The sequence below is a fragment of the Semicossyphus pulcher genome, unplaced genomic scaffold (assembly GCF_022749685.1).
Source record: "Semicossyphus pulcher isolate SPU_LCO1_2020_fin unplaced genomic scaffold, fSemPul1.0.p SCAF_17, whole genome shotgun sequence".
Lineage (NCBI taxonomy): Eukaryota > Metazoa > Chordata > Actinopteri > Labriformes > Labridae > Semicossyphus > Semicossyphus pulcher.
Genome location: NW_027211681.1, coordinates 20,686,533 through 20,698,774, shown reverse-complemented (window position 1 = coordinate 20,698,774; position 12,242 = coordinate 20,686,533). Strand labels below are relative to the sequence as shown.

The 12,242-nt window shown below is 42.6% G+C and overlaps 1 protein-coding gene across 1 annotated transcript in view; it reads right to left on the bottom strand.

The window, feature by feature from the left end:
- Positions 1-12,242, bottom strand: part of LOC138594264 (protein sidekick-1-like) — a 252,273-nt gene that overhangs the window by 85,557 nt on the left and 154,474 nt on the right. Inside the window, exons 7-13 of the mRNA XM_069665307.1 lie at positions 10,123-10,298; positions 7,357-7,440; positions 4,621-4,815; positions 3,139-3,255; positions 2,848-3,015; positions 2,057-2,159; positions 1,757-1,930 (exon numbers count right to left, since the gene is read on the bottom strand). Coding sequence (XP_069521408.1) covers positions 1,757-1,930; positions 2,057-2,159; positions 2,848-3,015; positions 3,139-3,255; positions 4,621-4,815; positions 7,357-7,440; positions 10,123-10,298 — 1,017 coding nt within the window. The remainder of the gene's footprint in view (positions 1-1,756; positions 1,931-2,056; positions 2,160-2,847; positions 3,016-3,138; positions 3,256-4,620; positions 4,816-7,356; positions 7,441-10,122; positions 10,299-12,242) is intronic.

The window sequence follows — 12,242 nt, the reverse complement described above, 5'->3', positions numbered from 1 at the left end:
CTCCCACCCTCAAACTGTATTAATATATCATAAGTACCTGCTCTTAATACATTATATAAGTGTCTATTACAATATATAGGCTGCTACCTGATAGCATTCTCTGACAGTGGCTGTAATGAGGCTATGAGGATCAGAGCATGGGATACACTTAAAATATGTCAGGCATGCTTTAATCTACGTGTCGGGAATGCCAGCTCGTATGAGAGGCACAGTGTGACATGTGGGGAATGTGCTCCCCTAAACCACATGAATGCACACACTGCATGTACACATTTCACACTCAGACTAATACAGCTGTGGAATCACAGAGCAGGGAGAGGATTGCATGCAACATACAGGGTACCTGATAGCCGATATGACCTTACACTACTATTACTAATGTCTAATAGTGACTCACTAGCCACTTTGGCTTACCTTACAGTTTTATTGTATAGACTAGGCTTAGACCGTGTCTGACTCGTGAGAGAACATGGCTATTATTGGAAACAAGCAATTAGTTCATTAGACAAGTGATGAACTAACACTTAGCTGACACTTTCTTTATGCTTGGCATCCTCCCTGTTGATCACATCTGCCCTTTGCATCAGGCCGCTGCTGCCTATGGACTGGCTGTTTGTTTTCTCATTTGATTACAGCACAAAAAGTCAAAGGCGTCGTGTCTTATCAAGAGGAAGAAAATACTCATGTTTTGGATGGCCCACTCTCCAGGAGAGACTTTAATTTCCACCTTTTTGTACATAAAGCTGTAATTGGAAAATTACCATCTAACCCTAAAGAACTTATTCGTTTATATTATTAGACGTGCTGTACAAACCGGTTACTGCTTCATGTTCCTCTAGTTAGGTCAGAACTTGGACAGACTGCTCAGTGTAATGTTCAGTTATAGTGCACCTGGCTCCTGGAACAACCTACAACAACTCCTTGAAGAACACATTTTCACCATCTGGACGTTTTAGAAATCTGCTTTTAAACCTCCCAACCTCTATTTGTAATTGTTCATATGAGTGTATTTTATTTATCTTATTTGTTTCCAATTTAATTATGAACTTACTTAACTATTGTAGTTCTTTTTAGGGTTTTTCTTACACACCTTTATTTTAGTCCTCCTTTTAACTGTCTCATCTTCGTGTCAGAATAGAAAACCTTTTATCTATCGCTCATGTAGTTCTTTTAAAGCTTTGTTTTCTGTCTTTTAATTGCTTCTCGATATCATTGTAAATGAGGGTTGCCCCTCAATGATCTCTCGAGTATAACTAAAGGTTAATTGATTGTTTATTGGATGATCTCCTGTTCTGTTACCATATAAATTATGTAAAAGTAATATGATATTCAGTGCATATGAACAAATAAAATTTGAACAAGCAACTTGACATTGCGACCCTTGGTATTTGCGTTTTTTATATTTGTTTTCTGCACTCTTGTCAGTATTGTCTGAATCACATTCGTTTTGTTTTCGTTGTTTAAGGACAAGATTCTTTCAGGACAAGATTGACATACCAACGGTACTTAAAGCAAAAACCAGCAGTATGTTAGCGTAGCTTAGCATACGACTTGGAGTAGGGGGAAACATCTATCTTTGCTCTGTCTAAAGATAACAAAATCCCTTTTACAGAACCTGAAGCTAACAAATTAACACCTTTTATCCGATTTGTTAAATCTGTAAAGAAAGAGAAATGAGTGGTGTCTTTGGGAGGACTCGTGCCAGAGGAAAACAACAAAGAAATGAGGTAATGGTTAAAACAGCTATGTAACTCACATGACTTCGAGGCGTGCAGTGCAGGAATCGTTGCCAGCCCGTGATGTCACTGTACAGGTGTAATCCCCAATGTCACCTGACCACGTCTGTCCAATAGTGAGGGAGCCCTGGCGCACAGACACGCGGCCTCCACTGGAGGGAAGGAGCACCACACCACCTCGCTCCCACTTGAAGCTACAATAGAGGACGGATAAATGTACTTTTAACTAAATATTTCTAATCTGTGTAATAAAGAAAAGACAAGCAGATGTTTTATGAGTTATTGTGCATGGAACTTAACACAAACAGACATGCAGGTACCTGATATCAACTCTGGAGTCATGTGTAGCATTGCAGTCCAGGATAGCAGTGGTTCCTTTGATGACACGCTGGTCTGTTGGAGGCACAGAGAGGACTGTACGACCTGCAAAATACCAAAGAGGGATACAGAAAGGATGAAAATAATGAGAAGAGAATTTTTAGAGGCTGAAGTGAAATTCTCTTATGTCCTATAACACACACAGTCTTGTTTATGTGTACACTTAGGGTGCCCTGCCCCAGACTAATGGGACATTTATAAGTCTAAAGTTTAGCTCTGAACGACGGACACTCATGCATTTTCCTGTTTCCTGTCTCACTCACAAACATCATATTATTGGTGCTTTGTATGTTTTATCACCTAGAGGAAAAGTGCAATGGTAAAAATAAATATGGTTGCCGTGTAGAAGGCATCTGTTATGTCCCTAAAGCGTCAATATCAAAGCATGTGACCAGGCCTCTTAAAGATACAGTCTTCAAACAACACCGTGCACAACAGACGACTGTGAGGCTAATCCAATTCAACAGCATTTAATCTAAAGCTATCAAGATATTTGTACGCAAAAAATCAGTTAGTTTACCAACTGATCAATCGTCCTCTTACCACAGCCAATCAAATGATTATTTTACCAATGCACCAGCCTACTGCATCGATAACCAATCACGCTGCTGCACATTAGCCTGTGCTAATGCGATTGGACATCCACGGATAACTAAGTGTTCCATGTCTGTTTTAGTCTGTTAAGCAAATGTATATTGAACTGTTTCATTGTGTGTGTGCGTATGAGTCTTACTCCAGACGGTGAGTGTAGCCGTGGTGTTGATGGCTCCCTCTGAGTTGGAGGCGATGCAGGTGTAGTCTCCTGAATCCTGGAAGCTCACTGGCTGAACCTCCAAACCACCTGACTGCAGCAGTGTGAACCTGGGAACCTGCACGGAGCCGCTAGCTAAAACCTGTGATCCTGCACACACAGACACAGAGAGAGGAAATAATAACATAGCCTTTAGGTTAATAAAGTAATTAAGCACATTTTAATTACTAACACTCGATGTCGGTGTGTACTGATGAGTGTGCGCTCTGTTACCTTTCCTCCAGGTGATGGCAGGTTTTGGAGCTCCACTTGTTTGGCAGGTAAACAGGGCAATGTTCCCATCAGTTACTGTTTGGTCAGACGGGGGTAATGTGAAGGTGGGGGCCACACCTGAAGCACAAAGAGAGAGCATGAGAGGAAAGACTTGATTGGTTTCTTAGAGGTCATTAGTGGAAAATGAGTGCAGAAAGAGGGAAGCTTACAGAAGAACAGAAGAGAAGAATGGAAAAAGAAAGGATGACAGCTTTGATTTAACAACACGTGCTTCCTCTTTGATCAATGGAGGTTTTACTCATTACTTAGTGCTCCGTGAGTGTGCATAAATGTGAAAGGTGGCGAGTTCAATTTTCATGGGGACTTTTAATTATAACGCTCGCTAAACAGAACTTTAATCTACTGGGACAAATATAACGGCAAAATATGAAGTTCAGGCAGAACGTGTGACTGATTCTAACTAAAACAGTCAGAAAACAAAAACAAAACAGTCTTTCATTCCAGCTGGGCGGCGATTGGATCGGCATTCTGAAAAAACTCACTGAATGAAACTCACTTTGAGAAGAAAGCCGCATGCCGGGCACGTGATTTTCAAGTTAAAGTGAGTGACTGAAGCAACAGTCCGCATGTAGGGTTTGGCAAAAGGATAAAGTGGGTGATAAGAACAATACACCTGAAACAAATAGTTGAGAAATAAGTCAACTGACACAAAAATAACATGCACCTACTGACTATCATTGAAGTTGATCATAACTTCCTTACTGTGACCATTTCATTTTGGCAGCCTTTATACTGCACTCTCTCATACTTGTCTCGTACTTCCCAATTTAACCAGGCGTCTACGGTTGGCTCCCTTTGTTACGGTTGTAACTCTTGATTTTCCTCACTGACTGACTGATGGAAAACGCGTCACTAACTGGGCGGCACTTGTGATTTTTTCCACAAATGTCGCCACAGACAGCCAGTCTGTAATACTGCAAATGCAAAGGCTTTCGTCAGTGGGCCATAGGCTCAATCACCATTGTGTTACCTCAGTTGGCGATAGATTGTGGCTTAACAGACATTTATTTAAATGAACATTTTATTTCAAGCAAAAATGTAGCTTCCTGACTGTGACAATTTCATTTTCTTCCCTGTATTAGTTGATTGTGAAGAGAATATTAAGTTGGTTGAGGGCAATTTGATCGTATATTCTTGGGCTTTGAGAAACTTTTCCACAATTTTTTAAAACTATTTTCTGACATTTAACCAATATATTGGTAAAATAATCTGGATTATAAAAGCTTTCTTGAGAGATTAATGCTTATGCAAAAAGAGTGACAAATAAAGGAGATGAAAAGGAAGAAGAGTAAATTCAAATACGTGAGAGAGAAAGTTAAAGAAAAAGACAACAGTGGCATCAGCTGAAGGCTCCTTAAGGCAAAGACCTGAGAGCAGAAGTAAACATGTATGTATTACTGTGTGTTTGTCACAGGAACTCACTGGAGACGAGGAGCTGGGCGTGTGCCTGGATCTCTCCGGCAGCGTTGCGAGCAATGCACTGGAATATTCCCCCGTCTCCTGGCTGAACCCGGCGCACCGTCAGCCCGGTTGCTGCGCTGATCTTGTAGCGAGGGTTGGCCAGTTTGGAAATAGGCACTGCATCCTTGTACCACTCTATCCTGGGCTGGGGCAAGCCTACACATGTGCGTGTGTGTGTGTACATGGAAAATGACATTTTTAATTTTCTTTAAACAACAAGCCAGCTGACCTCACTGCTGAGCAAACTATTCCAACTCCGACTAAAAGAGCCACACAAACTTTTTTCACCCATCCGTCTTGTCTGTTATACACTCTGTCGCTATAAATATGCATGCAGGCATAATGACTGCTAATAATATATTGATTGCAGGGTGTGGGTGGCAGGGTAAGGGTGGCAAAAGGGGCCAAAAAACATTCTGAATAAAATATGCAGGCAGGACCGGCATACCAGATAGCTATAGTGTCAGCTCCACCTGTCTGATGGACAAGCCAGATATGATAGGAGAAGGGATCATGCAATTACTCTCTTAACCCTCCAAATCCATGTGTGTGTGCGTGTGTGCATGTGAGAAAAAGAGGTATAAATCCCACACTTTTACCAAATCTGTTGGTGTCAACCTTTCACAGACATGTGTGAGGTATTTTTCACCCCCTCCCTGTCTCGCTCTATCTGTCTCTCTCTCTTCCACCCAGCTTCCATCTCTCTCTTCATACCCTCAGGCCCCTGCTATTTAATTACACTGTCACTGTATCAGATTACTGAGGAGGAACTTAAACTGGCTCAGCGTGAGTGGGAGAAAAAAAGGACTATGTTGCAGTTTTCAGAGCTTTGTCGGACCCTGTTCAGAGAAATGTTCTCATGTAATCCATTTAAAAACAAGAGTTTGTGAAGAAGTGCAATTTTGAGGCTCTGTCTCAGCATGTCAATCACGAGTGTGCTGTCAATGAAGGCCATATATAAGCTCTCACATACCGAAAGACACCAAACCTCAGCAAACTGTAAGGACAAGAGTCACCCAAGGACAAAGGAACCATTTTTGCACAGCAAATGTTATTACATGTGCATAAAGAGTAAGAAGTAAGGGGGTCACGTCAGATCTTCTGGAAACACACCTACATTACACCCTGATCGACCAAGTTGTGCGGAGCTTAGAAAGTAGGTCAAGCTCTTCTTTTTTTTATTCTTAACAGATATAATTCTGTCAGTTTTTGACAGCTTTCATCACAACTGAGTTCAGTCCTGAAAGCCTTTGAAGCGAGCTGTCGATAGTCACCCCTCTCTGTGACCGCAGGCTTTCAGAGTGAGGTCACCCACTACTGGTATTAACGATAGACTGTATAAAAAGATGGACGCCATGACAGCACCCTAAAAGTGAAGCCAAACCCTTTCCATCGCCCCCTGCTGACTGGCTGCAGTATAGGTCATAAAGCCCACCTCCTCCATGTTAACAGATGGGACATGAGTCAAACTATAAAATCCAAAACACACGTCAAATACATTTTTCTCAAACATGGTTTCTGTCATTATAGTTAGTTCTTATCATGCTGATTAAGGTCCAAGTGTTAACTTTTCTGATAGGAGTAGTTTTCATGAGTTATTTGATGCTGTAAAAATGATGATTGACAGCTCTGTTGACAAATACGGCTCCTGCAGCCGATCAGTTCTGGATAAGCAGAGTAGATGACGAACGGCGAGAGGAAGCGTAACTAAAACAATCACTACAGTCACTGAAGTTTACATATCTGTGAACATCTGCTTCAGACCAACACAAGAAGCTGCTCTGCTGTTAAACACGCCAATGTGTGGGATCCTTGCTGTGTTTTTCCGTAAGTTAAGTGTGTGTTTTGGTTAGCGGTAGTGGCTACAGCGGCTCCATACACTGATGTCTAATGCGCAGCTCTGGCTCCAAATGACATCACCATCACAAGATGGCAGTGCCCGCCACAGGGGCTATTTTGACTCGAATCCTGTACAATGAGAGCAGAAGGAGACGTGTCATCCATCTACATATACAGTCCTTGGTATGAACACTTTAATCTCAAGATGGGGTCACATGTTGCACACATGCCATACAGCCTAGTTTAAGGCGCGGTTCAAGCTTTGATGCTAGTTTGTTTTGAGAGCTAATCAGTGCTGTGATCATTCCTTCTATTTACTGGATCCATTCCTAAAGCAATTTCAGCAGCAGAGAAAGGGGACAAAATATATGCAGTTCCAATTCTGTTAAAAAAGCATTTTAAAGTTCTGCTAAAGCCAATTTGAGGCTTCAGTAGTCTGTGTTTTTCAAATCAAGTGGATATCCTCCAACATTATGGTGCTTTTTAGGACAACACTCCCGGTTTGTGTAACTATTCATACACCGCAGCTCAATACTGTCAACACTGTCCGAGCAAACAGAGAGAGAACATCTAACAAGACTGTCATTTTATCAGCACACCCACTTGACCCACTTTTCAGAACAAACTACGACTGGTGAGGTTTGAATTTTTACGCAAAGTGACACACATTGGATTTGCATTGATAGGAAATATCTTGCAAGCCAGTTTGGACAGAAACAATTATCCTTTTAATCTGATCTGATCCCCAGAGTGTGTATCTCTGTGCTGATTCTATTCTGTACACGTGTCTTTAAGTTATTACATTGAGACTTATACCACTTAAACCAGACTCCTTATAATAGGTTTAATTATGCGTACCTGTAGCCACGCAGGGGATATCTACGTTCCTGTCAAGGTCCCCGAGGATCTTCCTCTTCGGCTGAGCAGTCAGAGAAGGTGGTTCTGCATAAATATGTGAGGAAACAAAATGTAAAGCAATCGAAATAAACAACACATTATTTATTAACATATGGAAAAAATAACATCTCAAACTGAATTCTAAAAACTGAGAACATCCCCTGCTGTGTGCAACACATCCAAAATACTAATAATGCTTCCCAAAAAGAGCTTAAGAAACTTGAGTAGTTTGCCCTCTCCAAGTATTTATTCTTTAACGGAGACCGTATATAAAGAGATTTGGAGTGGAAAACTTTGCCCTGCAGAATAAAAATGTGAGGAAATAAAGTGTAAAGCTGTCGAAATATACACATTAGTTATTAACATATGGACAAAATAACATCTCTAACTGAATATCTAAAACTAAAAACATCCCCTGCTGTGTGCTACACATCTGAAATACTAATAATGCCCTAAAAAGGCGTTTGCCCTCCAGAAGTATTTACTCTTTAAGTGAGAAGAGTGGAAAACTCAGCCCTGCAGAATAAGAATGGGTCCCCCTCTCGGCCCTCACTGTCTTGAGTGTCATTGCGGGACAGGGTTTCTGCCTTGAAACGACCACACGCAGTAGAAAAACACATCTGCAGACACTCCCGTGGGTAAAATCCCTCTTTTTAAACGGCTCCACCTCGCTGCCAAAACTAAACATCTTCACTAGCATCGCTTTAAACGCTAGCTTCCCTTGATTTGAAAGTGAATATGTGCCCTTTGGTGTTTAGTGCTAAATGGTGGGAAAGAAATGACCCACTCCTGCTTATGCTCCATTTGTTTCAAAACATTTGTTAATATTCAGTGACAGATATTGACACGGCGAGCCCAGAGAGGCGGAGAGGGAGACAGTCTGGCTAATTCATTTTCAGTCTGGCATCTCGGGAAGAGTGGCACCTGTTTACTGAGAAATGACTCTGAGGAGAATGAAATGTCCAATGTTTCAACTAAATAATGAGTGTGCATAATGTAATAATATAATTCTGATTGAACAAGATGAAACCATTTTTATAGAAGTTCCTGTTCCTCATTTCTGTTTTTTCCAGCTTGTTTAAAAATATCATATAATGACACTTTGCTGTCATTTAATGCTGTTGTAGGCTGAAGAGTAAAAGAATAAATCCCTTTGCGCCTGTATTATTTCTCTCAATTTCTTTCTCTTGCTTCACACGGTGGCTGGGAAAACTGAGGTGGCAATAACAAAAGACAAACTGTGTGTGGAAAGGAGCAGACTCCCACGTCGCCGCTGCATTTATTCGACACTGTCTTTAAAGTTGTGTTCTACTTTGTGGTAACTTTTAAACCCAAACATCTCCTATCTTTATTGTGCATGGTGGAATTCTGCACCGTTTCTGACAAGAGCGCGAGAGCGAGAGCGAGCCGTGCAGCGAGGGGAGAAGAGGAAAACAAGAGATGAATAACAGCCGTGTGGCGTGACACCGATAACACAGGTGCATTAATCGCCTTCAGTGAGGTGAGTGTAAGGACCTCGACGCACAACAAAACTGATTTTGGAGCGTTTGGGTGTTTTGGTTTCGAGCTTGGAGCTTTCATTGATTCCCTGCTGTGTGCCTGCAAAACAAGAATGGAGAACAACAGCAGATATATGGTTGTTTGCAGCTGTAGTCTGTACAGTACACAACACAGGCATGCGGTGTCATACATATTCCGATTAGTGGATCTGGGTAGAAAGAAATGAAATTGAATAATGAATACCTTTGAGGCTGTCTGTGTCTTTCACAAAGACGCATTCACTATTCTGTTAAGGAATCTCTTTCATGGCATCAAGGCCTGTTGAGCCCACAGCAGAAACAGGAGTCAGCACCAGTGCATTCCTCTGCCTCTACTCCTCTGATACGTTCCAATGTATGCAGACTTCGTCCTTGCCACGCAGGCCATAACAGCCCTGTTGGCCTAATGAAGGAAGATAACGTAGAGAGCGAGATAGAGAGAGGTACAAAAGTTGGCGGTAGATTGAGAGCGGGCTACTGCGGTATAAATATTCAGGCAGGCCTTTTTCTGCTTGTGAGTATTCTGTAGGCGTGGGTAGTTTGCTCTCTCTGCGTAAGGTGCTCCCTCGCTCCGGCAATCACCGCAGATCAAAAAGACGCTGACGAACTGGGTGAGAAAAAAAGTTGCGCTTCATCAATCACAAGCTCCCTGCCCGCGTGCACGTGCGCGTTGTTTTCCATTTACGCACGCACATCGAGGACGGGAGCGAATTGTGACGAGAGCGCTCCTGTTTGAGTGCTTTCAGTGTTCTCTCATTGATTGGCCACTCCAGGGAACAAAACTAATTTAGCGGCGGGGCAAACAGGCATGTGTGTCTGTGCTGCTCCCTAATGTGTGAAAGTAAAAGAACACACATGCATGGATGAAGTGGTGTGAGCATGAATATAACAGCTGTTTGTGACTACAATGGGCAGTTTGTTGGTGACTGTGGACGGTAGATCAAGCTGGAGTAGTCCTGTAGTTGGCGGTCTCACAGCCCGCGGTGTTCACAATCACGCTTGCAGGAGGAAAGTGAAACAACGCTGGGAGCATAAAATGCACAGGAAAGGACGACAGGAAGGTTTAAACAGAAATGAATGGCACACTTTGGGGGCTTCAGACTTGATGGGTCAGGCATACCCAGGATAATGTTAGGACGTTTGTATGTGAGCGTGTGTGAGTGTGTGAATGGCTGCCTTTTTCTCTTACCCAATATAGTGAGTTGCGCCCGTGCCTCCACAGGTTTGGTGGTGCTGTTGCTAAGCAATGCTTCACAAACATATAACCCCGTGTCAGAAGAGGTAGGGGCAGGGATAACGAGCCGACGCCCACCGGCCAGCCGGCGCCCATCGCGCTTCCATGACACCGTGAGGCTGTCGACCGGTCTGAGAGGAGAGCAGAGAAGAACAAATATGAAACAAGAAAAAAAATTGGATAAGGGGTGAATTCCCTCCCCCCCGAACAAACAAAAAACAGTGACAGAAGGCAATTACAGCATATTAAATCCATCAGTTTATGTGTCAATGAGGCAGGAAATGAGTGATGACAGTCTGTATATCAGAGCAGTCGGCTCTACTCAGCATGAAGGGGCTTCACTCAGTTACCCTTGATCTTGAGGGGAGGAATGGCTTTTCATGTAAAGTGAAATTTTGTTTCAGATAAACAACATCAAGACACCTTCTTTCATGTTTATGTGTGTATTCACGTAAAACCAACTTTACACAGCTGTATCTATTCGGGCTGCACGGTGGTGCGGTGGTTAGCGCTGTTGCCTCACAGCGAGGAGGCTCCTCGGTGGAATGCAGGCTCGGATGCTGGGGGCCTTTCTGTGTGTAGTTTGCATGTTCTCCTCGTGCATGCGTGGGTTCTCTGCGGGTACTCTGGCTTCCTCCCACAGTGCAAGACATGCTTGTTAGGTTAACTGGTGACTCCAAATTGCCCGTAGGTGAGTGTGAGTGTGAAAGGCTGTCTGTTTCTGTGTGTCAGCCCTGTGATTGACTCGCGATCAGCCCAGGGTGTACCCCCGCCCCCTCTCGTCCAATGACAGCTTGGATAGGCTCCAGCCCCCCCTTAGATAATTGATGGATGTATCTATTTGTTAAAAGTGCAGGTCAAATTATTTGGGTGCATTTTCATGCAACAATGCGTTTCTTAAAAGCAATCAGAATTTCAATTTGCTGCTGATTTACAAAGAAAACAGCTGATTATGTAACCAGCAGCTGGAACTTCCACCGGGGTGCATTTTGTTAGGGACAGCAAAAAAGTCACAGTTAAGTGTTGGGATTTGTCCAGACACACTTTACTTTAATATGATGAAAAACAAACTCCTACTGATGAAATAACATTACAGAGGTTCATTAGAAGTGATTAAACAAACAATGACAGAAATTGGTAATTAAATGGGATGGATTAGGAGGCTGCTTGTGAAGTAGAAGCAGCTGAATTAATACCTCCAAAATAAATGAGCTCAGAGGCCATTCATTTGACAAAGTTTTGATTTAGTATAATTGCATCCTTTGGTTTTGATTCTAATAGCATTCACTTTCTTTGATGACATTAGACGGCACTACTTAAGGACTGTCAAAATAAGTGATGTGGAGGAGGTGAAGAAAAGCTGGTGATTCAGCGACATCATGGTGAATGGTGCAAAGTTGGTGAGGTGAAAGAAGTGGAGGAAAGAAAAGAAGACGAATATTTTGGATGTAAATCGAGTCAGTTCAGCAGAATAACTGAACTCATTAAAAGCCATTATGTTGAAGAAGTCACATGCACAACCACTCCAGTGTGGATTGTTTGGATGGACGTACAACCAAGTTCACTTAATATGGATTCCAACTGTAACTAATATAATGTCAGACATAAAAGGCCTGTTTTAACGATACACTTCTCTGTTGAAAAGCTAAATCTTGAGGTACTTAAAGCCCCCCCCTCAAGTGTTTAACCTTGTAAACATCTCCATGTGGTGTTCTTCATGAGCTACAAGACATATCAGGGACAACATCAGCAGTCATCTCCATGGCTGGGCCTGTCTGCTTTTAAACCGCAGCGTACCAAGGACAGGCTGAACAACACGTTTTCAGATTGGCAGGTTTAAGACGTCACAAAACTAAGGAGCCAATCCCGTTAAAGGACAGGGTGACGCTGTGCATATCATTATGTGCAACCTATGGCAACCACTTCAGCGACGCACGAGCCAGCTGTAACCGTAATTTTTGCAAACGCACTACTGACTACTAATGTTACCGTTACTACTACTAATTACTACATTTTAAGCTAGCTGAGTGGAGCTCTGCGCAACAGAGGGGGTGGTTGCACATTTGCATAGTGGG